Here is a 27,057-nt window from a genome sequence, read left to right as displayed (position 1 = left end):
AATCCTGAATGCATACCTGTTTGTAAATCTCCTTTAATAATGTACAATTCTACCTATGCCAAAATATAGGAGAGGGAACTCCATTTCCCTCAAGTTTGATGAACTGAGTTTTCTTTTCTTTTTTTTTTTTTTGTGACGGAGTCTCACTCTGTTGTTCCACGTGGAGTCGGCCTCACTCACAGCAACCTCAAATTCTTGGGTGCAAGCGATCCTCCTGACTAAGCCTCCTGCATAGCTGGGACTATAGGCACCTGCCACAATGCCTGGGTAATTTTTCTGTTGGTAGAGATGGAGTTCTTGCTCAGGCTGGTCTCCAAACTCCTGAGCACTAGTGATCTTCCCACCTCAGCTTCCCAGAGTGCTAGGATTATAGGCATGAACCACTGTGCCCAGCCTATGGTCCACTTCTTTTTTTTTTTTGTAGAGACAGAGTCTGGTTCTGTTGCCCTCGGTAGAGTACCGTGGCGTCACACAGCTCGCAGCAACCTCCAACTCATGGGCTTAGGCGATTCCCTTGCCTCAGCCTCCTGAGTAGCTGGGACTACAGGCGCCCACCACAACGCCCAGCTATTTTTTTTTTTTAGAGACAGAGTCTCACTTTATCACCCTCGGTAGAGTGCCGTGGCGTCACAGCTCACAGCAACCTCCAACTCCTGGGTTTAGGTGATTCTCTTGTCTCAGCCTCCCGAGCAGCTGGGACTACAGGCGCCTGCCACAACGCCCAGGTATTTTTTGTTGTTGTTGCAGTTTGGCCGTGGCTGGGCCCGAGCCCATCACCCTCGGTATATTGGGCAGGCGCCCTACTCACTGAGCTGCAGGAGCGCTACTCACTGAGCCACCGGCACCACCCATACGGTCTACTTCTTAAATGTATTCTGCTGGTTGTAAAGTTTTAAAACAACTACATTACACTGTGTGCTCTAAGATTTGGTCTATGGATCTTGTGGGATAATTTTTGTTTCAGGTGCTGCTTCCCCAGCCCAGATTAATCTTATCTTTTTCTTTTCAGCCCAGATACCTGGCCTTTAAGGCCATTTTGAAGACATCTCCTTTGGCCTACATCTCCTAGACTTATTCATTTGTAGGTGGTCAAGATTATGCAAGCTTTAGAAAAGCTTAAAGCATGGAATTTCAGGTGAAATTCAAAATAGCTATTCAAAATAGCTATTGAATAGTAAATAACATTGTCATACTTTTTCACAACCAAAACATTTGTTAGCTTTAGCTATGAAAGTTGAACTTAGTCCCCCACGACCTCATCTCACCAAATGGACATGTGAGGCTTGCCCTCCCCTAAACTCTGAAATGCCTTGTGACACTGTCAAAATACTTACTGCAAAACATGTTACATGATGTACTTTGAGACAGTTATTTTTAATATTGCTACGGAACACATAACCATGAAACAAACAAAAACCCCCAAAGGAAAGCTTTCCTAAAATTAGCGCTGGGTCTTTCTCAAAACAATTTGTGCTCATGTTTATTTTGCTAAACACCATCAAATCCTTTTTAAAAAAAATTATATTGTGGGAGGCACCTGTGGCTCAGTGGGTAGGGCACCGACCCCATATACTGAGGGTGGCGGGTTCGAATCCAGCCCAGCCAAACTGCAACAAAAAATAGCCGGGTGTTGTGGTGGGTGCCTGTAGTCCCACCTACTTGACAGGCTGAGGCAAGAGAATTGCCTAAGCCCAGGACTTGGAGGTTGCTGTGAACTATGACGCCATGGTACTCTACCAAGAATGATAAAGTGAGACTCTCTCTCTAAAAAAATAAAATAAAATAAAAACTATATTGTACTGCCTAACGAAGTTTTTACCACTTTCATGAAGGTTTTTTTTTTTTTTTGAGATAGTCTCATTCTATTGCCCAGGCTAGAGTGCCATGACATCAGCCTACCTCACAGAAACCTCAAATTCCTGAGTTCAGAAGATCCTTCTGCCTCAGGCTCCTGAGTAGCTGGGACTACAGAGACCCGCCACAATGCCCAGCTAATTTTTTCTATTTTTTTAGTAGAGAAGGGGGGTCTCGATTTTACTCAGTCTGGTCTGGAACTCATAAGCTCAAGGGATCCTCCTGCTTCAGCCTCCCCGAATGCTTAGGATTAAAGGCATCAGCCACCATTCTGGGCCTCACTAGCTTTAGATAAAGGCCCTCTTATAATTGTGTCCCACCCCCAAGAGGTGTGTCATATAGCATGGCCCCCAGCCCCCTTCCTCCTCCCCTCGCCCTGGCTCCCTCATTCTCCTACCCCACCCCTTGTATTAGGCTCATCTATTGCCTTCATATTAGAATTGAGTACACTGGATTCTTGCTTCTCCATTCTTTTATTTATTTTTTATTATTTTTTAGAGACAGAGTCTCACTTTATTGCCCTGGGTAGAGTGCTGTGGTGTCACAGCTCACAGCAACCTCCAACTCCTGGGCTTAGGCAATTCTCCTGCCTCAGCCTCCTGAGTAGCTGGGACTACAGGTGCCCTCCACAATGCTCGGTTATTTTTTGTTGCAGTTTGGCCAGGGCCGGGTTTGAACCTGCCACCCTCAGTATATAAGGCCGGGGCCCTACTCACTGAGTCACAGGCGCTGCCCTGCTTCTCCATTCTTGTGATATTTTACTAACAAGAATGTGCTCCAACTCCAACCAGGTTAATACAAAAAATGTAACATCTCCATCTTTTTAATGGTTGAATAGGATTCCATGGTATACACATACCACAGCTTGTTAATCCATTCCTGGCATGGTGGGCATTTACGCTGTTTCCATAGTTTAGCAATTGTAAATTGAGCTGTGATTGTTACAGTCTAGTGCAAATGTCCTTATGATAAAATGATTTAAATTAAATAGCTTCTGTACAGCTAAGGAAACAACAACCAAAGCCAATAGACAACTATCAGAATGGGGAAAGATTCTTGCATATTATGAATCAGACAAAAGCTTGATAACTAGGATCTACAGAGAACTCAAATTAATCAACATAAAGAAAGCCAACCATCCCTTATATCAAGGGGCAAGAGAGATGAATAGAACCTTCTCCAAAGAAGACAGACGAATGGCGAAAAACATATGAAAAATCCTTCATCCCAAATCATCAGAGAAATGCAAATCAAAACTACCTTTTTTTTTTTTTTTTTCAGACAGAGCCTCAAGTTGTTGCCCTGGGTAGAGTGCTGTGGCATCACAGCTCACAACAACGTCTAACTCCTGGATTCAAGCGATTCTCCTGCCTCTGTCTCCCAAGTAGCTGGGTCTACAGGCGCTGGCCACAATGCCAGGCTATTTTTTGGTTGCAGCCATCATCATGGGAACACGTTTACATTGCTGGTGGGGCCGCAAACCAAAACAACCTTTTTGGAAGGAAGTATAGAGAATCCTCAAATAACTCAAACTCAAAGTAGACCTGCCATTTGGTACTATTTATGTATTTTTAAAGTTATTAAAGTTATTTTAAGAGGGCTCGGTGCCTGTGGCTCAAGCGACTAAGGTGCCAGCCACATACACCTGAGCTGGCAGGTTGGAATCCAGCCCAGGCCCGCCAGACAACAATGACGGCTGCAACCAAAAAATAGCTGGGCGTTGTGGCGGGCGCCTGTAATCTTAACTACTTGGCAGGTGGAGGCAGAAGAACTGCTTGAACCCAGGAGTTGGAGGTTGCTGTGAGCTGTGATGCCACAGCACTCTACCCAGGATGACAGCTTGAGGCTCTATCTCAAAAAAAAAAAAAGTTATTTTAACAGATTTTCTTTTTTTTTTTTTTTTCTGTTTTTTAAAAAATGATACTGTTTTATTGCTAACTGCAAGTGAGGCCTGCATGGGGTAGTGGATGTGCTGGGCTCAGGGGATGTGTGGGCTCTGAGGAGGGGTTGATGATGGGGTCTAGAAGGAAATGGGGTGGGTTTGGAGGCCAGGTGGGGTCCTCACATCTGCTTGTGAGGATGGGCAGCCTTGAGAAAGGATTCATGACAAGCCACAGCCATGCCTCCGATAAGATTAAGGAATTCTTGGAAATCTAACTGCCCATCAGAGTTGAGGTCCAGTTTCTTCATCATGTGGTCAAGCACGCCAGGGTCCTTCTGATTCTTTGTGAAGGCAGCCAGCTCTGTGTTCATGAAGTTCAGAAACTCAGTCTTGGACAGAGTGTAGCTGTAACCGTCCTTTCCAGCATACTTCTGGAACACAGCGATCAGGGACTCAAAGCACCGCTCGGTCTCAGTGGGGCTGGGGACTTTTGCCATGCTGGAGCTGAGCGAGGCACCGAGGCTGTGGCTGGGAGCAGCGCGGCAAGTTGTGACTCTATTTTAAGAGATTTTCAAAAGCTGGCTGATAGTCTTCATTAACCAATGTCCCCATTCCCAAGCTGGTGGGCCACTACAGGGGCATTTTGAGTTTAAAAAAAAGAAAAAAATGCCTTCTAAGAGAATCTGTGCACAAGTGGTTCATAAGTGAATGGAGACCACTGTGTGCACACACAAAACAGCACCTATTCACAGATGCTGTGGGATATCTGAGCCAGAAACGGGGAGCCTCAGGGAAATGTAGGAAAGCTTTATCTGTGCTAAGAATAGGTTGGACAGTATGGCTGGATGTAGTGGCTCACACCTGTAATTCTAGCACTATGGGAGGGAGGTGGGAAGATCGCTTGAGCCTGGAGGATTCACTTGAGCACAGGAATTGGAGGTTGCTGTGAGCTAGGCTGACACACGCCACTCTAGCCTGGGCAAAAGAGCAAGATCCTGTCTCAAAAAAAAGGTTAATTATTAATTTTAACACCCATTCATATTTCCCATTCCTATTAACATTCATTCTCTACTCACTCTTTTTTTTTTTGGTGTGTGGTTTTTGGCCGGGGCTGGGTTTGAACCTACCACCTCCGGCATATGGGACCAGCACCCTACTCCTTGAGCCACAGGCGCCGCCCCCTCTCTACTCACTCTTTAGAGACTGTACACCCATACCATCTTTCTGATTTTCCAGAATATAAGAAAAACATGCTCAGTCACCTCCTATCCCTATTTTCTCCTGTTGATTAGTCTGGGAGCCGGATGGCAGTCTGAAACCTTGGCGTCTTGCTCAGAGACTCAACATCGAGTATTTCCACCCCCATTTCCACTTCTACACCACTTTTCTTTACAGTCCCCTGGAGAATTAGAGCAAAGGCTTCTGTGTTCTGAGCACTTGATACCAGTCCTTCAAGGGTAGGTAGTCAAATGCCAACTGTGCTGTTTGGTGTGTAGTTTCTTATTTCCTCTGAACTGAGAGCAATGGGGAGTCTTCATCTTCCTACTCCTTCCCCTGGAACACTTTTTGTGAACTCTTTTCCACTAAGAGAATTATCCCCCAATTTAGAATGGTGCCAAAGGGAGAACAACAATTAGCCTTAAAGAGTTTCTTTTGAAAAAAAAATTTTTTTTTTTTTTTTTGGAGACAGTCTCATTCTGTTATGCTGGGTAGAGTACCATGGTGTCATCATAGCTCACAGCAATCCTAAACTCCTAGGCTCAAGTGATACTCCTACCTCAGTTCCTAAGTAGCTAGGACCATAGGCACCAGCTACAATATCTGGCTAGTTTTTATATTTTTTTTTTTTTAGTAGAGATGGGGTCTCACTCTTGCTCAGGATGGTCTGCAATTCCTGAACTCAAATGATCTGCCCATCTTGGCCTCCCAGATGCTAGGATTACGAGCATGAGCCACCATGCCTGGCCTGCCTCAAAGAACTTCTATCTATGGCTTCTGAAGGTCCAGACTAGATGACACTCATGTCACCAGACTTTTGCCTAGCCTCATAAGGATCTCTTCTGGGAATTTCCAAACCAACTGGAAAATGCACTAACATGGAAACATCTCCAGTGTGGCTCTCATGCAAGTGATAATACCAGGAAAGGACACTAACTCTGAAAAATCTCCAATTATGACCACCAGAATCTGGGAGAGGTTCGCTGATCAGGCACCATCATGGTAGATGAAGAGACTGCCTTGAACAACTGGGGTCCAACTCACTCACAGAAGCTCCCATCCAGTGGGAGACATAGATAAATCATATAAATCCAAACTGATTTTACATGTGTATATGATTTTGATATGCAATCAGGGGAAACTATCCTATGTCTGAAACTTTAAAATAACATATAATATATATTATATATATAATATATTATATAATATATAATAACATAAAATATTTTCTCCAGAGGGGTACTGCCAATGAAAGACAGAAGAAGGAGCTTATTTCCTTAATTATGGAATGAAAATAAACCATTTACTGAGCACCCTACATAAGTAATCTCTAACCATTACAAAAACTCTGCAAGAAGGGTATTATCATCTCTATTTAACAGATGAAAGAAAGCTAGATTAAAAAGGGTCTGCTGCTGTTGAAGTGGCAGGATGCAGGGCCTGGAACTTGATAGGTATTTGACTGGTAGGTACACAGTCGTTGGATTACTAAAAATCTCAAAAATACACAAAACATTCTAACAGAGAGGTAGGAGATGATTAAAGGTTGCCTGTATTTGGTGTTGCATAAGGCAGTTATCAGGATTGGCCTGAAATATTTATAAGCCTTGACACTAGCAAATAAGAAAGGCTATATGCTTCTGTGTTTGGCAACTATACAAATAATTCATATTTTGTTCTCATTTAACAAAGAAGAAACTGGTTCCCTTGTGCAATAGCCTGGCCATAAAACATTGGGGAATTCAACCAAGCCTAAAATGAGATAATTTATCTGCAGTATCTACTGGAAGGGATTGTTGTAAAGACTGAAAGAGGTCATTTAGTCACAGGTGCTTATATCGTCTGCAATTCTTCAAAATACTTTGAAGTGTTGGGATTACGGGCATGAGTCACTGCACCTGGCCTCCTGAGGAAGTTCTTAACCTACGGCACCAGCAATTTACACTGAGGATGGTGGGTTCCAACCTGGCCCGGGACAGCTAAACAATGACAACTGCAATAAACAATAGCTGGGCATTGTGGTGGGCACCTGTAGTCCCAGCTACTGGGAGGCTGAGACAAGAGAATCACTTAAAGCCCAGGAGTTTGAGGTTGCTGTGAGCTGTGAGGCCATAGCACTCTACCGAGGGCGACATAATTAAGATTCTGTCTCAAAAAAAAATCTACCATTGAGCCATGGCTCCTAGTGCATACAGAATACAGTCCAAGCAAACTGCCCAACCATGAAAGTAGTTTTGCTGCTATTAATAAGTCGTATTAGCAGCATAATGGAGAGCAGCAGGGCCATGGACATTTGTAAGATTTGGATCGGCATCATGTTCCAGGAGGATATTTACACATTCCCCTCTCTGGCATTGTATGGCCTGCCAGTATTAGACCAAGAAATAGATTGTAAATTCTAGGAATTCAATATAAACATTTCAGTTTTCTTTTCTTTTCTTTTTTTTGAGACAGAGCCTCAAAGCTGTTGCCCTGGGTAGAGTGCTGTGGCATCACAGCTCACAGCAACCTCCAACTCCCACTTCAGTGATTCTCTTGCCTCAGCCTCCCTAGTAGCTAGGACTACAGGCACCTGCCACATATGCCAAGCTATTTTTTGGTTGTAGTTGTCATTGTTGTTTGGCAGGCCCGGGCTGGATTTGAACCCGCCAGCTCAGGTGTGTGTGGCTGGCACCTTAGCCACTTGAGCTACAGGCACCGAGCAGACATTTCAGTTTTTACTTGTCAGTTATATTTAAATATGAGGCAAATCCATTTTTAGTCTATGGGTTTAAATTAAATCCATCTCATGCTGAGATAATTGGCTACTGCATACCTTCCTCAGAGGTATCCTGTCTTTGGAGTCAGTCGTTAAGTTCACATTTTTTGTCTACCAGGGCCGTACAAGGCTAAATGTAGAGCAGTCCTGTGAAAGTGAGAGGACTCATTAGAAAATTGTAGTGTGTTATCTCAAAACATATAATGATTCATGTAATTGCAAATATTAAATTGCATGGTATCCCTGTTTTCAAAACAAAGTTTTAATTTTCTTGTAAAGATAGGACATGACTTACTAGCTCTTAGTACTTACTACATTAGTGGATGAGTAGCCTACTGGAACACAAAGACATTGGCCTCTGCATTCAGTTCAACTCATTTTGACGCCTTCTTTAAACTCTGTCACTTACTAGCTACGGCTTAGTTTTTGTGTGTCTCAATTTGTTCATCAATGAAATGGAAATGATAAGAGTAGGGATACCTCACAGGATACCACTGTGATTCTTACATAAGAATCTATTATAAGCATTTTGAAGAGTTCCTGGCACAAATAACAGCTCAATGATTGTTACATATGATAATTATTACTATAACTACACACAACGATGACATTTTGATGAACTAAAATAATGTAATTATATCTACTTTGTGGTAAGTTTTAAAGATTAAAATAAAACTGTATTTCTATGATTCTAAGACGCCTATTTTCTGACATCTTCATACCTCTGACATTGAAATACCACTCATAATTCATGATTTATTATAACTACAATTGGCAGCATTTTAAAACTTCTTTTTTTTAAGAACAACTCAGCAAAATAAAATTCAGGTTTATTGTTGGACAACATTGTTTCAAACAGGCCAAAAAAAAAAAAAAGATAATAAACAGCAACTTCATAGACAAAAAGAAAAAAAAAGAAACCTTTTACCTTTGGCCTTTTTAACCATCTCATACAAACCAACTACTTATAGTACAGCTAAGTACATACACAAAAAGTTACTGGAAGGCTCGGAATAAGATTGTTTTTTTTTGTTGTTTTTGCCTTTTTTACAAGGTTTTTTTTCTTGAGATTATAATGAACACGGTCACACCACAAGTAAAGTCATAGAGTCAGAAGTAGGACAGAGACGGCTCTGAAGGCTGGTTTGGTCATCTGAGATCATTAAAAATGGCTGACCCCTAACAATATGTACAAAAATATAAAATGTAAATAAAAAATACAAACAAATTTCCTTTTTAAAGTACTTTTTGTTTTTGTTTTTTTTGGTTTTTGGCCGGGACTAGGTTTGAACCTGCCACCTCTAGGCATATGGGACCGGCGCCCTACTCCTTCAGCCACAGACGCCACCCATCCTTTTTAAAGTACTTTTAAGAAAAAAAACAGGGCCTTGGAAGTTTTGGTTCTTTTTTCCTCCCCTGTTGCAAATTCTCGTGGTTTTGGTTGGGTAGTGAAGAGCTCACGTCATCTGCGGGCGGCACTGCCTGCGGTGGGCCGGCGGGCGGGCCTCTCTACTGGAAGGTGACCACGTTTAGATTCTGAGAGGGAAGTGGAGGGTGAATAGGTCACGGTGGCCTTTTTCTTTTTTTAAGTTTAACTTTTCCTTTTTTGCTGTCTAGTCATCCTCCTCAGTCTTCTGCTTCTTGGTATCAACATCATCATCCTCACCATCTTCAGCTGCCCTTTTGCCTGTGGCGGCCTCAGCATCCTCATCTTCATCTCCATCCTCTTCTTCACCATCACCTTCCTCCTCCTCTTCCTCTTCTTCATCTACCTCATTGTCAGCCTCCTGCTCCCCAAGTTCCCCATTAGCGTTCCCATTAGCAGGGGCGTCTCTTCCATTCTCTGCCTCGTCCACAACTTCCTTCTTCTCCTTTAAGTCCTTGGTGGTGATCTCGGAGCTGGTGTCCACCGCTGAGTCTGACATGGTGGGGCACGTCGGTGATCCGATGAGGGGGATGGAAAAGAAGCGAGAGTTGGGGGACCCTGGCGATAAAGCTGCCGGAGTCCGCAGCGGCGGAGGAGGAGCGGGGCGGAGGTGGTTGCAACCAGGGGGAACCCGGACCCAGGAACAATGCAAAAATGGCTTTTAGAGCCGCCAGTGGGCTTAAAACTTATTGATGCATAAGATAACGAGGAGTCGCACAATCCATGGTGACTTAACATTAAATATAATTTGGTATATACAACAGGTCTCTGGCATTTATTTTCATAAGACTGGCATTTAAAGTAATCTCAGTAAAGTACAATGAAAAAACAAGACTGAACAATAAGAATGCATTTCTGTGGCTTTTTTGTTGTTGCTTTTTTTTTGAGACAGAGTCTTACATCATCGCTCTGGGTGGAGTACCACGGGTTCATAGCTCACAGCAACCTCAAACTCCTGGGCTCAAGAGATCCTCTTGCCTCAGCCTCCTATGTAGCTGGAACTACAGGTGCCTGTCAAAATGCCTGGCTATTTTTTTTTTTTTTCTGTTTTTTAGTAGAGATGGGGGTCTCACTCTTGCTTAGCTGGTCTCAAACTTGTGAACTCAAGGAATCCACCCGCCTTAGCCTCCCACACCCAGGCAATCCACAGGCCTTGGCCTCTGAGAGTGCTAGGATTACAGGAGTGAGCCACCGCTCTCAGCCAACAATGCATTTTTGAAACAAAGTTAATTCTTACTTTGATTTTCAAAAACTTTAAAGCAAAGAAAACGCAAGATTCAAAAGAATAGACATGGCTCATTTTATTCAATAGATTTATAGAAGGTATATAAATCAGATATATCCAACGATTAACATTAGTATTTAAGATAGCTATAAAATTTCAAAACTTAAAGGTTTTCTTTCACGATTTTCTTTCTTTTTTGAGAGAGTCTCACTATGTCACCCTGGGTAGAATGCCGTGGTGTCACAACTCACAGCAACCTCCAACTCCTGGGCTTAAGCGATTCTCTTGCCTCAGCCTCCCAAGTAGCTGGGACTACAGGCGCCCACCACAAGGCCTCGCTATTTTTTGGCTGTAGTTGTCATTGTTGTTTGGCAGGCCCGGGCCAGGTTAGAACTTGCCAACTTTGGCGTATGTGGCAGGTGCCGTAACCATTGTGCTACGGGCACCAAGTCAATCTTTCACAATTTTCTACCTTCAGGAAATACCTTTGTTTGAAAGGGAGGAAAAGCTTCCCTTGAGATCAAATCCTTATATGGGCCAGGTGGGGTAACTCACACCTGTAATCATAGCACTCTGGGAGGCCGAGGCAGGTAGACTGCCTGAGCTCACAGGTTTGAGACCAGCCTGAGCAAGAGTGAGACTCCCATCTCTGAAAAAAAGAAAGTAGCCAGGTGTTGTGGCAGGTGCTTGTAGTCCCAGCTACTTGGTAGGCTGTGGCAAGAGAATTGCTTAAACCCAAGAGTTTGAGGTTACTATGAACTGATGCCACAGCACTTTACCGAGGGTGACAAAGTGAGACTCTGTCTCAAAAACAAAAAAAAATCCTGATGTAGACAGTCCCAGAGTTACAAACATCTGATTGACATATGTCTCCCACCAAAGAACGGCCATATCACACAAAATAGGTAAGCGTACGTGTTCCAACTTATATACAAATTCAACTTAAGAACAAACCTACAGAACTTACTTTGTTTGTAACCCAGGTAACTGCCTGTAAAACAATTTTAAATCTCTCAACATGCTCAAGCTAGGTCAGTAAACATGAAATTTTAAGGATAAAATGGTCCTGAGAGGTAGTAGAATATGTCTGCTACATAAGAGGTCTTCAGGGTGGTGCCTGTAGCTCTGTGGGTAGCGTGCCAGCATGTACACCGAGGCTGGCTGGTTTGAACCCAGCCCAGGCAGCTAAAACAACAATGACAACTACAACAACAACAAAAAAATAGCGGGTGTTGTGGTGGGCACCTATTGTCCCAGCTACTTGGGAGGCTAGGCAAGAGAATTGCATAAGCCCAAGAGTTTGGGGTTGCTGTGAACTGTGATGCCATGGCACTCTGCCCAGGGAGACAGCTTGAGACTCTGTCTTAAAAAAAAAGGTCTTTAAGTTAGGTTTAATGAATTAATGGACTGAAAGAAAAGAAATTCATTTAAAAAAGAAAGAAAGAAAAGAAATTCAGTTAGGAAGTTCAATATTTTTTGTACAAAACTAAAAAAGTAAAGCAATCTTTTGCAATACTTATAATCATTTATATTTGCTATTTTTATTTTCTTTTTTTTTTGGCCGGGGCTAGGTTTGAACCCGCCACCTCCAGCATATGGGACCGGTGCCCTACTCCTTGCGCCACAGGCACCGCCCTATTTTCTTAACTATACATAAAATAATATAATTTTTATTAGATTAGATTATTCTAAAATAATATAAAATTATCTGTATATATATAATAAATGATTACATAACAAAAATATATGTAAATAATAAACATATACATAATAAAATATACAAAGGGAAAAATACTAATTTTTTAACTCTTTAAATCTTGTATATATTTAGCAAATTCAAAAGAAACAAACATAAAAGCAATAAATTAGAACTAGTATTATTTTTTTTTTTTGAGACAAAGTCTCAAGCTGTCGCCCTGGGTAGAGTGAGTGCTATGGCGTCATAGCTCATAGCAACCTCCAACTTGGGGTAAAGCAATCCTCTTGCCTCAGTATTTCTTTCTTTTTTTTTTATATATTTTTAGTAGAGACGGGGTCTTGCTTTTGCTCAGGCTGGTCTCGAACGTGTGAGGTCAAGCAATCCATCCACCTCGGCCTCCCAGAGTGCTAGGATTATAGGAGTGAGCCACTGTGCCCGGCCAGAACAAATTTTTAATTATAGCACATCAGAAAGATATATAAAAAAATAAAAATATCATTCACTATCAATAGTAAATTATTGTATAAACAGAGAATGTCAAACTAGACAACAGGTATAATTAAAAACAAGAAAATATGGGACAGGTGCGATGGCTCACGCCTATTATCCTAGCACTCTGGGAGGCCGAAGTGGGTGGACTGCTTGAGCTCACAGGTTCAAGACCAGCCTGAGGAAGAGCTAAATCCCGTCTGTACTAAAAATAGAAAAACTGAGGCAAGAGAATTGCTTGAGGCCAAGAGTTGGAGGTTGCCGTGAGCTATTGGAGGTTGCCGTGAGCTATGATGCCACAGCACTCTACCCAGGGCAACAGCTTGAGACTCTGTCTCAAAAATAAATAAATAAATAAAAACAAGAAAATATGAATCAAGGACTTCTTTCCATCTGTCTACCCCCTTTTTCCTTCTCCCCATCCAGCATTCCCTCCCTCTCCTTCCTTTACAACCCTCAAACATTCCTTGAAGACTGATTATCCAGTGAATTCAACATCATTACCTTTTATATTTAAAGTACTTGGCACATGGTAGGTACTTTATAAATGTATGTTGAGTAAATGAATGAACCATGATTTTACAACACTTAGTTGATAAAGGTAAAAAAAAGAAGAAATGCCAGCAACTACTTTGTTATTTTGTCATTCAACACGAACAATGTATAGATAATATGCAGAAACATACACACTGTTTTTGAGACTTGCATTTCTGATTCCCTTATCTCTTTTAAATGATGCACACATTTTAAAAATTCCCATCAGTATATGGGCATAGATATCCCCACCATGATACAGTAAGAAAATATATTTTGGTAGTAAAAGAATATTTAAGAACAGTAAACATTCCTTTTGAGATGCTCTCTCTTCAAATACCTCATAACCACCTGCATCTTAAGGAGAAAAGAAGGTGCCTCCAAATTAAATACTAATATAAGAGATATTACCACACCCAGTGTTTCTAAATTGTGGTCCTCAGATCTGTTTCCCAGGTCCAGTCCTAGACAAAATTATAATGTAACAATGTGGCTGTTTCCTTCTGTAGCTGCCCTTGGAAGGATTCAGTGACCCAGATGTTTAATCAAGCAGGGAAGCAATAGGATCAAGCTTCAAGGCTGCAAAAACTCAATGTATAACATTGAGTTTTGAGGATATTTTAACATTGAGGATATTTTAATTATTTTTAGAGTACTTCAGAAAAGGCAGATGTTTAACACTGAAATAAAATGCATTCCTGACAATGGAATTTCAGGCATAAATTGGGGGGTACAGATTGCATTCATGGAATTTCTTAACACCCCATTAAATTACACCAGGTAATCATTTGTCTTTTATGCCTTTTCCTAAAGCTACCTTCATGTATGATTCATATATATGCACAAATCCTAGCAAATTTTAAGTAATTAATTAATGATACATACATAAGCAAGGTTGATTTTAAGACTGGCATGTTCTTTGAAAGTAAACACTTTTTTTTTTTTTTTTAGAGACAGAATCTCACTCTGTCGCCCATGCTACAGAACAGTGATGTCGGAGCTCACAGCAACCACAAGGTGCTGGGTTCAAGGAACCCTACTACCTTATCCTCTCCAGTAGCTTAGACAATAGGGGCCTGCCACAGTATCTGGGTAATTTTTCTATTTTTAGTAAAGATGGCATCTGGCTCTTCTCAGGCTGGCTTTTCTCAGGCTCTTCCCTGAGTTCAAGTTATTGTTCCACCTTGGCCTCCTAGAGTACTAGGATTACAGGTGTGAGTCACTGTGTCCGGCCACATAAACAGTTATATTGGCTTGGCACCTGTAGCAAAGTGGTTACAGCGTCAGCCACATACACCAGGGCTGGTGGGTTCTAACCCAGCCCTGGCCTGCTAAACAACAATGACAAATGTAACAAAAAATAGCCAGGCATTGTAGTGGGTGCCTGTAGTCTCAGCTACTTGGGAGGCTGAGGCAAGAGAATTGCTTAAGCCCAAGAGTTTGATGTTGCTGTGAGCTGTGACACCATAGCGCTCTACTGGGAGCAACACAGTGAGACTCTGTCTCAAACCCCTCCCCCTAAAACCCAGTTATATTAAACATCACTTTTCAAAGTGAGTTCCTAGGAACCCCACATTATAAGTATTTCTGAGAATAGAAACAGGAAAGGATGGACCGCAGTGGGCAGAGCAAATTCACCTTTATCTGTTTCATACTTTGAGCTGGAGAATTGGTTCTTTAAGGAGAAGTGGTTATTTTAATCCCAAAATAATGGGATTAAAAGCTATTTCAGGAAATCCCAGTGAGTTCATAACACTGGCTGGGCACGGTGGCTCACACCTGTAATCCTAGCACTCTGGGAGGCTAAGGTGGGTAGACCGCTTGAGCTCACAATGTTCCAGACCAGCCTGAGCAAAAGCGAGACCCATCTCTACTAAAAATAGAAAAACCGAGGCAAGAGGATTGCTTGAGCCCAAGAGTTGGAGGTTGCTGTGAGCTACAAGACCATTGCACTCTACCAAGGGTGACAGCCTAACACTCTGTCTCAAATAAAACAAACCAAAATAAAATAAAACCCAACCCGCACCTGTCACAGGGCTGTCATTGAAAGATGTAACTAATCAGTGGGTGCACAGGTGAGCCAGAGCTGTAGCTGAGCCTCCTTTTCCCCTCTGCCTCCTTTCCTTCTTCATGCCTGCTGTGGAATGATAAGCAGAAGGATACTGCAGTTCCATCAAGTCTGAACCTACAATGAGTGGGCAAGATTAGGATAGGAAGAGCCCCCGGATGTACCAGAGATAGTGATGGAGGGTCTCCTGTGAAAAACAGGACACAGCCGCAGGGCTTCTGTCACTAGCTCACTCACTCCCCAGGCCCTGCCCCAATCCATTCCCCACCAGCCTCTGCTGGAAATTCCACAGAAAAGGTTTATGTGTTTCACCTAATGTCAGGGATCTTGGGTAGGAATGAGAAAGGAGAAAAATAATAGGACAGTTTAAAGAGAAGAAAAATATATATACCTCTGGTTTTTTTCTCTTTTTGTTTTTTGAGACAAAGTCTCATTATGTTCCCCTTGGTAGAGTGCTGTAGTATCACAGCTCACAGCAACTTCAAACTCTTCAGCTTAAACTATTCTTTTGTCTCAGCCTCCCAAGTAGCTGGAACTATAGGTGCCCACCACAATAACCAGCTATTTTCTTGTTGCAGTTGTCATTGTTGTTTGGCTGGCCTGAGTTGGGCTCTCAGCCTCAGTGCATGTGGCTGGCACCATAACCACTGTGCTACTGCCCTGAGCCAATACCTCATTTTTTGTTTTTTTTTTTCTTTAATTGAGACAGAGTCTCAGTTTATCACCCTCAGTAGAGTGCAGTGGCATCACAGCTCACAGCAACCTCCAACTCCTGGGCTTAGGCAATTCTCTTGCTTCAGCCTCCAGCCAGGCTATTTTTTGTTGCAGTTTGGTCAGGGTCAGGTTTGAACCTGCCACCCTTGGTATATGGGGCCAGCCCTCTACCCACTGAGCCACAGGTGCTACCCCATCCCACTTTTTTAATTTAATTTTTTTTAGAGACAGAGTCTCACTTTATGTGACATCACAGCTCACAGCAACCTCCAACTCCTGGGCTCAAGCGATTCTCTTGCCTCAGCCTCCCGAGTAGCTGGGACTACAGGCGCACGCCACAACGCCCGACTATGCAGGGGCCAGGTTTGAACCGGCCACCCTCAGTATATGGGGCCGGCACTTCTACCCAATGAACCACAGGCACCGCTCCATACCTTGTTTTTTTTAATGCTCAACTTAAAACGTGTAAAATGGGAAGAAAAAAAAAAAACCCTATGAGAAATAAGCATTGTCTGAACTTGTTCCTGGGAACTCACCTTAACTAAGACGCACTGAGTATGATCCTTCTGTCAGCATACAGCTCCAATTATTTGGCCCGACCTGGACTGAACACATAAAAACATTTATAAACATGAACCATTATACTTTTTGATTCATAGTCCTCGTTTAAGTCAAAGATGTTCTTTGTTACACCATCTGGATGGAATGCAAGATACTTAAGTCATTTCCTCAGAAACAGACTTAAACTATAAATACTAACAAACGTAGCTGTGCACAAAACTGCTCACTGACTAGTTTAACTTAAACATAAGAACACGAGTTACAGCAGAGAGCTCGGGAGATGCGGAGCGCGGACAGTCGTCTCCGCCCCCGGGGCCCTTGGGGGGGCTCTGGGCCTGCCAGCAGACACCCGGAGCCCCGCTGCGGCTCCCTCCGGCCCGAAAGCAGCGCCCAGCGTCTCTCCCAACCCCACCTGGGTGACCTGATGCCAGGCCTAGGCCTTGAAGCCCTGGCCAGGCCTCCCGGACGTGGCGCCTTTGGGAGGCGGCTGGTGCGGCCGCCTGAACGCCACTGGCCGTTGGGGCTGGAAGGGTCGAACGCGGCTGCTGACACAGTTCCGGTCACCTGTGGGTACACGTGCAGATCCGGGTTCTGGGTGTGGCCTGTCCCAGTCGGGTGAACCCTACTTAGTCCTGACAATGACGGACAAAGGCCTTAACGGGCCTGCAAAGTGAGATGAGCCCCGGGTTACAACGAGCCGGCCATGGGCTGCGGTCTTCATTCCACCACCAGAGCAAACAGCATGGCGCGATCGGCCATTTGCAAGTGACCACCACCCTTTGGGAAGACTGGCCTGTTAATTGAAGACTGGCATGTATATAATATGAGCAAACTGCTCTCAACTCCCCACCCCCATTTACTTGTTTATTTATTTATTGAGACAGAGTCTCAAGCTGTCGCCCTGGGTAGAGCGCTGTGGCATCACAGCTCACAGCAACCTCCAACTCCTTGGCTCAAGCGATTCTCCTGCCTCCGCCTCCCAAGTAGCTGGGACTACAGGCGCCCGCCACAACGCCCGGCTATTTTTTGGTTGCAGCCATTGTTGTTTTTTGGCGGGCCAGGGCTGGATTCAAACCCGCTAGCTCAGGTGTATGTGGCTGGCGCCTTAACCGCTTGAGCCACAGGCGCCGAGCCCCGTAGTGTCACAATTTGTTTATCCATTCATCAGTTGAAGGAAACTTTGTTGTTTCCAGTGTCAGGGAAATTATGTATGAATAAGCCCAGTGTAAACTTTAATATATATATTTCATTTATTTATTTATTTTAACAGAATTGTTAAGCCAACTCTGTGAGCAGTATGGTATCATCTATACTCATTCAATGGGTTGGAGGAGGTAGGAGGGAAAGAATTGCAAAATGTAACATGCTAGTGTGTTCATGCTTAGACATTTTTAGATACCATTTGTTTTGCTGTGTGTATATGGTGTATATAAGGGACAAATGAGTCCTATTTTGCAATATCTAATCTTTAGATATTAGAGAGTTTGCCAGTGCACAACAAAGTACTTAGAATTAGCACATTTTGTACACTTCGTGTTGTTATTAATAGGAAAGCTTGTCCTCTGTAAATGACTTTTTAATATAAATTTGTTCAACCATTTTTATGCACTACACATGCCTGCACTTGTCCACTAGATTGAAGGCAGAGAGAAGGAAATGAGGAGGGAATGATTCAAGGTCAAATTGGTCATATACCTCTGATTATAACCATTGCTGTGTGTGCAATTTTATTTAACAGTGCTGTGTACCCAGTGGATAAGTTCTTATATGAAATAGGTAGTTTTCCTAGATATTTAGAAGTGCTTGATATGTTTAAAAGTAGAATTAGTGAAATAATTCTTCGTAAATAGCTTTTACAAACTGATGGGAAATATTGTATTATTATTTTTTTAATTGAGGCAGAGTCTTACTTTGTCACCCTTGGTAGAGTGCCTTGGCGTCACTGTTTACAGCAACCTCCAACTCTTGGGCTCGAGCAATTCTCTTGCCTCAGCCTCCCCAGTAGCTGGGACTACAGGCACCCGCCTCAACGCCCGGCTGTTTTTAGTCTGTGTCTCCTTCTTGCTCAGGATGGTCTCGAACCTGTGAGCTGGGGCCTCTCAGAATGCTGGGATTACAGGAGTGAGCCGTCACGCCCTGCCTAGAAAATATTGTATTTGGAGGTGGCATTGTTAAACCGTCTCTGTGAACAGCATATTCTCTGAACTTGTTTGTTGTGTTAAAGGAGGTGAGAGGGGAAGAAATTGCAAAAAAGTGTTTTAATATTGCATACTGGAGAATTTCAGCTTATCCATTGTCCTGTATGTTATGTGCATTTCGTTTAACTTTGCTATATTGTATATATTGTTTATATACCAGACAAAGGGATCCCATTTTATAATACCTAGTTGCTAGCTACTAAACAGATTGCCAGTATATCACAAAAGTAGAGATAGTAAGCTAACATTTTACACATTTTGTGTTAAAATTCATAGACGGGCCCTCCCTCCCCAGCCTTCCCCGCGAGCGGATGCGGCAGCGCCTCCGTCTCGCTTTTTCTTATTTTCCCCCCCTTTCCCCTTCTTTTTTTTTCCCCCTTTTCCCCCCTTCTTTTCCTTTCACCATTTCCCCTAGGAGGCGTGTCCCCCGGGCAGGGACAGAGCTGTTCTCACACCCCGTCTCTCCCCGGCCCCCGCCGCCCTATGGCGAGAGGGAGCCCCCTGCCGACCCGGGCTCGAGCGGCTGCGGTCGGAGGAGCTGCACTGGCGGTGGCGGCGGCGGCCTCAAGGCCCGGGGTCATCATGGAACTACTTCGCCGACTGACTCAGCCGGCTCGAGCGCCAGCGCCTGCGACCCCCGTCCGGTACCCCATTTTCTCCCTCCTCGGTCCGCCCTGTCCTCGTCCGCGCGCCCCGCCGCTGCTCAGAGGAGAATGAGGCGGTAGCGGGTCGCCGGAAGACCCCGCGTCACCACGGTGAGGCCTACAGCTCTGCCGGGGAGGAGGAGGATGAGGAGGAAAAGGAGGAGAAGGTAGCCACATCAAGCTGGGTGGCAGGCAGATCCACAGGGTATCATGAAGTTTCCAGGACCTTTGGGAAACCAGAGACTGTCTTTCCTGTTGGAAAAGGCAATCACTAGGGAAGCCCAGATGTGGAAGGTGAATGTGCCGAAAATGCCTACACGTCAGAATCTTTCTCCATCCCAGAGAGATGAAGCAATTCAGTGGTTGGCCATACTCAAGTACCAGTTCAACCTTTACCCAGAAACATTTGCTTTGGCTAGCGGTCTTTTGGACAGGTTTTTAGCTACTGTAAAGGCCCACCCAAAATACTTGAGTTGCATTGCAATCAGCTGTTGTTTCTTAGCTGCCAAGACTGTTGAGGAAGATGAGAGAATTCCATTACTGAAGGTATTAGCAAGAGACAGTTTCTGTGGATGTTCCTCATCTGAAATTCCAAGAATAGAGAGAATTATTCTGGGTAAGTTGAATTGGGATCTTCACACAGCAACACCATCGGATTTTCTTCACATTTTTCACAGCCATTGCTGTGTCAACTAGGTCTCAGTTCCTTTTCAGTTTGCCCAAACTGAGCCCGTCTCAACATTTGGCAGTCCTCACCAAGCAGCTGCTTCACTGTACGGCCTGCAGCCAACTTCTGCAATTCAAAGGATTCATGCTTGCTCTGGCCATGGTTAGTTTGGAAATGGAGAAACTTATTCCAGATTGGCTTCCTCTTACAATTGAATTGCTGCAGAAAGCACAGATGGATACCTACCAGTTGATCCACTGTTGGGAGCTGGTGGCACATCACCGTTCCACTCTGCAGTCTTCCTTGCCTCTAAATTCTGTTTATGTCTACTGTCCCCTCAAGCACACCTTGGTGACCTGTGACAAAGGAGGGTTTAGATTACATTCCTCCTCTGTCCCAAGCCCAAATATCTTCAAGGACAACAGCAAGCCAGAAGTGCCAGTCAGAGGTACAGCAGCCTTGTACCATCATCTGCCAGCTGCCAGTGGGTGCAAGCATACCTCTGCTAAACACAAAGTGGAGGAGATGGAAGTGGATGACTTCAAATGGAATCAAATGGCTCTATAATGAAGACAATGCTTCAGAAAATGTGGGTTCTGTGTGTGGCACTGATTTATCAAGACAAGAGGGTCATGCTTCCCCTTGTCCATCTTTGCAACCTGTTTCTGTCATGTAGTTTCAGCAGTACGACAGAAGTGTTACGATCAAATGCAAACAAAGGTAGACTACTCTGGGGATGAGAACAAGGAAAACCAGGAAAGGCTATAGAAGGATATATATCTTACCAGGCTGATTTGAAGTGAACCGGAAAAAACAAACAAACAAAAAAACCCTTATTTACTTGTCCAGATAATTATAATCTAACATTATTTAAGCACTTAAAGACAAAAAAAGATCTAAAAAATTCAAAAGATGCAAAATTTTCTAAAAAATAAAAGTTTCTTTCAGCTGCACTTTTTTTTTTCTGCTGAAATGTAATGTAGCATGCCCCATGTTAAAAATTCACATTTAATATTTTTTTTAAAGTTCCAAAATTCTAGCTGGCAAACTTGCCCCCTGTGTCCTGATTTAATTTTCCTCTTGTTTTTGCTTGCTTCTCCATTGAGTACTTAATGAATTTTATGCATGTTGATCTATATTGACTTCCACTGACCCCCAAATTATTTTTTAGCAATTTAACGAACAGATTAGGGCAATGTGACAGCCAGATGTAATCCATGATTCAAATTCCAGTTAATCTGAAAAGGGTACTTTGGAATTGTCCAGTATGAATCAGAGGTGGTAATAGAAAAAAGGTCTTATATTATCACGTTGATTTTTGTGTTTGTCTAATTTCAATTTCCACAGTTTATGAACAATTACTGTTTTTATTTTTGTCTGTCTTAAAATGAAGTCTTTAAAAGTGGCATGTAATTAGGATGTTCTTAGATTTTTTGAATGCATTTTTGACGTTTGTGTAAAAGAATTTATGATAAAGTTAATATTATCCAGGTACTCACCAAAGAAACATATGTAACCGCTAAAATTAGATTTTTGTAACTGCTCAGTTTTCACTCATTTATAATCAGTGGGAGAGACTGTCTAGATGTTGGGGCAGCTCCATGATTTGAGTCTATAACATGTAAAAACTGAATTTAGTGCCCTAGTTTTATGTTAAACTGCTAGGATTTTCTCGATAAAAGTTATTTCCCTTGCCTCCTTACCGTCATTTCTCTTAATTGACTTCTGAATCCTGAGCTCCCTGTGCAGTCTGAATAAGGTATTACAGTCAGATCATGTACTGATGATAAAAGCCTCTGGTAGCAATAAAAAGTTGTCCTTAACCTTAAAAAAATAAATAAATAAAATTCATAGACGGGCTGTCTTCTAAAAAGGACTTTTGGAAATGAAATCATAATATCACATCTAAATGATACGAGCTTATATCCCTGGGTTGGAGGTAGAGAGGAGTTGAAAGAAATGAAGGATTCCTTTTCGGGGCCACTCAGGGAGGACCCATACGGCGTTGTTCTGGATTTCCACCGTAACTTAAAGGGAAATTTTCACAATGTCCGGAGCCCTTGATGTCCTGCAAATGAAGGAGAAGGGTGTCCTCAAATTCCTTGCAGCAGGAACACACTTAGGTGGCACCAATCTTGACTTCCAAATGGAACAGTACATCTACAAAAGGAAAAGTGACGGTATCTACATCATAAATCTGAAGAGGACCTGGGAAAAGCTTCTGTTGGCAGCTTGGGCCATTGTTGCCATTGAAAACCCTGCTGACGTCAGTGTCATATTCTCCAGGAATACTGGCCAGCCAGCTGTGCTGAAGCTTGCTGCTGCCACTCGAGCCACTCCTATTGCTGGCCGCTTCACTCCCGGAACCTTCACTAACCAGATCCAGGCAGCCTTCCGGGAGCCTAGTCTTCTAGTGGTTACTGATCCCAGGGCTGACCACCAGCCTCTCACAGAGGCATCGTATGTTAACCTGCCTACCATTGCTCTGTGTAACACAGACTCTCCTCTGCGTTATGTGGACATCGCCATCCCTTGCAACAACAAGGGAGCTCACTCAGTAGGTTTGATGTGGTGGATGCTGGCCCGGGAAGTTCTCCGCATGTGTGGCACCATCTCTCGTGAACATCCGTGGGAGGTCATGCCAGATCTCTGTCTCTACAGAGATCCTGAAGAGATTGAAAAGGAAGAGCAGGCTGCTGCTGAGAAGGCTGTGACCAAGGAGGAATTTCAGGGTGAATGGACTGCTCCAGCTCCTGAGTTTACTGCTACGCAACTAGAGGTTGCAGACTGGTCAGAAGGCGTGCAAGTGCCCTCTGGCCTATTCAGCAGGTCCCCACTGAAGACTGGCGTGCCCAGCCCGCCACTGAAGACTGGTCTGCAGCTCCCACTGCTCAGGCCACTGAATGGGTAGGAACGACCACTGAGTGGTCTTAAGCTGTTCTTCCACATGCTCTTAAACAAGCTGGAAATAAAGGAGGAAAATAAACATCAGTTAAAAAAAAAAAAAAAAAGAAATGAAGGATTCTAGGCTCGGTGCCTGGAGCACAGTAGTTACAGTGCCAGCCACATACACTGAGGCTGGTGGGTTCAAGCCCAGCCCAAGCCAGCTAAACAACAATGAACTGCAAAAAGAAAATAGCCAGCTATTGTGGTAGGCACCTGTAGTTCCAGCTACTTGGGAGGCTGAGGCAAGTGAACGGCCTAAGCCCAGGAGTTGGAGGTTGCTGTGAACTGTGACACCAGAGCACTCTACCGAGGGTGACATAGTGAGACTCTGTCTCAAAAAAAAAAAAAAAAAAAGAAATGAAGTGTTCCCTTCTCTCCACATCCACGCCAGCATCTGCAGTTTTGAGATTTTGTGATGTGGGCCATTCTCATTGGGGTTAGATGATATCTCAGGGTTGTTTTGATTTGCATTTCTCTAATATATAGAGATGATGAACATTTTTTCATGTGTTTGTTAGCCATTCGTCTGTCGTCTTTAGAGAAAGTTCTATTCATGTCTCTTGCCCATTGATATAAGGGATTGTTGGCTTTTTTCATGTGGATTAATTTGAGTTCTCTATAGATCCTAGTTATCAAGCTTTTGTCTGATTGAAAATATGCAAATATCCTTTCCCATTGTGTAGGTGGTCTCTTTGCTTTGGTTATTGTCTCCTTAGCTGTACAGAAGCTTTTCAGTTTAATGAAGTCCCATTTGTTTATTTTTTTTGTTGTTGCAATTGCCATGGCAGTCTTCTTCATGAAGTCTTTCCCCAGGCCAATATCTTCCAGTGTTTTTCCTATGCTTTCTTGGAGGATTTTTATTGGTTCATGCCTTAAGTTTAAGTCCTTTATCCATGGTGGGACTGCAAACTAGTACAACCTTTCTGGAAGGAAGTATGGAGAAACCTCAAAGCACTCAAGCTAGACCTCCCATTTGATCCTGCAATCCCATTACTGGGCATCTACCCAGAAGGAAAGAAATCCTTTTATCATAAGGACACTTGTACTATACTGTTTATTGCAGCTCAATTTACAATCGCCAAAATGTGGAAATAGCCTAAATGCCCACCAACCCAGGAATGGATTAACAAGCTGTGGTATATGTATACCATGGAATACTATTCAGCCATTAAAAAAAATGGAGACTTTGCATCCTTCGTATTAACCTGGATGGACGTGGAAGACATTATTCTTAGTAAAGCATCACAAGAATGGAGAAGCATGAATCCTATGTACTCAATTTTGATATGAGGACAATTAATGACAATTATGGTTATGGGGGGGAAACAGAAAGAGGGAAGGAGGGAGGTGGGTGGGGCCTTGGTGTGTGTCACACTTTATGGGGTCAAGACATGATTGCAAGAGGCACTTTACCTAACAATTGCAATCAGTGTAACCTGGCTTATTGTACCCTCAATGAATCCTCAACAATAAAAAAAATAAAAAAAAAAAAAAAAAAAAGAAATGAAGGATTCTAGACTACAATGTTCTTTTTATTTATTTTTTGAGACACAGTCTTACTATGTCGCCTTTGGTAGAGTGCCGTGGCATCATAGCTGGGACTACAGGCGCCTGCCACAACACTTCACTATTTTTTTGTTGCAGTTGTCATTGTCGTTTAGCAGGCCTGGGCCAGGTTCGAACCTGTCTGCCTCAGTGTATGTGGCCAGTGCCCTAACCAATGAACTATGGGCGCCGATAAAGCATTCCTTTTTAGAAGACACTTTCCGATATAACCATCTTACCTACGTGTAGTTTATTTAACACTACTGTGTATGTAGTGGATAAACTTAAGTCCTTATTTGAAACATCTAGTCTTCCTAGATGTTTAGAAGTACACAAAGCATGTTCAAAGTAGACATTGTAAATAAAATGTTTTGTAGATATTCTTTTTGTTAAAATGCATATGAAATACTGTCTTGGAAATGGAATGATCAAAGCCCTTGTCTGAATAGTACGTATTATTTGTGCTGGTTCAGGAAAGGAGAAGAAAGTGTAGAGGGCTTTATACCAAAGTGGTTCTGGAGAGGCAAGATTAACTATTGTTCCTATGTCTGCACATTTTATTTTAATTTGCTGTGAATACAGTGTATCTAAGGGACAAATGAGTCCTAACAACACTTAGTCTTTCTAGATGACAAGGAGGTTGCCAATAAATGACAAAAATAGTAAATTAATGCATTAGTAGACGTTGAGTTAAAATTCATAAGAAAGACTGTTCATAGAAACATTTGCAGAAGTGAAATTCCTAACACCCCTTCTGAGTATTACAGGTGCTTAGATCTGTCTCCTGGATGGGTAGAGATAGGAAAGGGAAATGTTCTAGGCCTGAATGTTTCTATATAGCAAACACTTTGAAATTATAGCTTTTTTTTTTTTTTTTTGAGATAGTCTTACTATGTCACCTTTGGTAGAGTGCCATGGTGTCACACCTCACAGCAACCTCAAATTCTTGGGCTCAAGCGATTCTCTTGCCTCAGCCTCCCACATAGCTGGGACTACAGGTGCCCGCTACAATGCCCAGCCATTTTTTGTTGCAGTTGTCATTGTTCAGCTGGCCTGGGCTACCCTCAGTGTATGTGGCTGGCACTGTAACCACTGTGCTACAGGCACTGAGCCTTCATTGAAATTTTTGTCCCAAGAAAGGCAAGATTATGTTGTTTCCTAAAAGATTGAGTTGGTTTAGTGTGTTCTTGGTTCTCATACGGCTTTGAGATTTGGGATTTATGCATGATGTGTATAACACTATGATACCTACTGTGGGATCTCAATCTCATAAACTTGGATATTGTATATGTACTCTCAGGATTAAGAAGAAAGTGTCAAACTATAAACTGCTTGTGATTGTGGATGACATTCTTTGCTTCTTTTTCAGTTTCCTATATGTACATACTATTTAAAAAATGAAGGTTATTATAAAAACTTGACAAAAAAATAAATCACTGGGAGATGCTCAAGACCTCTACAGCCACTATTTGCACCTGTGGTGAGGCCTGCACTGCACTATGTACCTGACTCTCCCTTGGGGGTGATGGTCCTATTTTACATTGGGAACTCAGAGAATCAGAGATGGTGAGGCCATGTGCCTGAGGTCTCACAGCTCATGCGTGTGGAGCCCGGATGTCACCACTGGCTTTTAATTGCGAAACCCCCACAAAAACACACCACCTCTGTTGACCAGAACCTTGGTAGGCCTTGGGCCAGGAGGTGATGGTAACCTTGAACTATCACTCTTTGTAGACTCCAGGTCATTTCTTAACCCGGTACAAACTAGCAGGGAGACCCTTTCCTGAGGGGTTCAGCCTGTTGCTTTTCTATGACCCTAAGTAAACACTTGATTATAACTTCCCTTCCTTCCTCTCTCTCAGCTCCTACCAGCCTAAGGGACTTTAAACCCATACCTTTTGTCTGTCGCAGCCCCTCACCATCTGGATGGCCTTCTGTGAGTCTGGGGCAGACATTATCTGGGCAACATCTAAGACTTCACTTGTAGCTTTGGCTGCTTGCCTGGAGCCTGGTCTACCTCCCTGCCCATTCGCTGTACTCTCTTCCCAGCTCTGCCAGGCCATTCCCTGTTGTTCTATTGAATTCCGTCTGTGGCCCCTAAATCAGTCCTCAACCTTACTAATGCCACGACCCTTCAATACATTTCCTCATGTTGTGGTGACCCCCAACCATAAAATTATTTTTGTTGCTACATCATAACTATAATTTTGCTACTGTTATGAATCATAATATAAATATTTGATATGCAGGAGACCTCCCAAGGGGTCGCGACCCAAGGTTGAGAACCACTGCCCTAGAGGAAGACCATGGATTACCACCTTAGCCCACACCCACAGTGCGGTGGATCAGCTTGCCATCCATGTCCTGGGGCTGTCATGGTGTGCTTCCCGCCCAGGCCTAGGATGCTGGGGACAGAGCCGTGGCTCTGAGGGACATAGGTTGTTACTCCATTAAAGAGAGTGTCCAGACACAAGGTCCCCCGTGTGGGGGAAGGTCAAGGGCATGGGGCCATTAGAGCATGACCTCTTCATGTCCACTGCTTTCTCCTCAGAAAGTATCTAAAGACTGAGAACCTAAAGTACGTCAAACAGATCCTGTACTTGCTAGAGAAGTTTGTGTCCATGCTGGG

At 43.2% G+C, this 27,057-nt stretch overlaps 3 protein-coding genes and 1 pseudogene across 3 annotated transcripts; 2 read left to right on the top strand and 2 right to left on the bottom strand.

Annotated features, from left to right (window-relative positions):
• Nucleotides 1–3,758: 3,758 nt before the first annotated feature.
• On the bottom strand, nt 3,759–4,273 carry LOC128561852 (protein S100-A11-like). Its single transcript, XM_053556526.1, has one exon. The coding sequence runs from the start codon at nt 4,231–4,233 to the stop codon at nt 3,916–3,918; it is 318 nt and encodes a 105-aa protein (XP_053412501.1). The 5' UTR covers nt 4,234–4,273; the 3' UTR covers nt 3,759–3,915.
• Nucleotides 4,274–9,075: 4,802 nt separating this feature from the next.
• On the bottom strand, nt 9,076–9,795 carry LOC128561855 (prothymosin alpha-like). Its single transcript, XM_053556528.1, has one exon. The coding sequence runs from the start codon at nt 9,635–9,637 to the stop codon at nt 9,326–9,328; it is 312 nt and encodes a 103-aa protein (XP_053412503.1). The 5' UTR covers nt 9,638–9,795; the 3' UTR covers nt 9,076–9,325.
• Nucleotides 9,796–19,339: 9,544 nt separating this feature from the next.
• LOC128562101 (cyclin-I-like) lies at nt 19,340–20,613 on the top strand (annotated as a pseudogene).
• Nucleotides 20,614–21,938: 1,325 nt separating this feature from the next.
• On the top strand, nt 21,939–22,848 carry LOC128561739 (40S ribosomal protein SA-like). Its single transcript, XM_053556300.1, has one exon. The coding sequence runs from the start codon at nt 21,985–21,987 to the stop codon at nt 22,846–22,848; it is 864 nt and encodes a 287-aa protein (XP_053412275.1). The 5' UTR covers nt 21,939–21,984.
• Nucleotides 22,849–27,057: the final 4,209 nt, after the last annotated feature.

This window comes from Nycticebus coucang, chromosome 12 (genome assembly GCF_027406575.1).
Source record: "Nycticebus coucang isolate mNycCou1 chromosome 12, mNycCou1.pri, whole genome shotgun sequence".
Lineage (NCBI taxonomy): Eukaryota > Metazoa > Chordata > Mammalia > Primates > Lorisidae > Nycticebus > Nycticebus coucang.
This window is presented reverse-complemented; position numbering and strand designations above follow the sequence as displayed.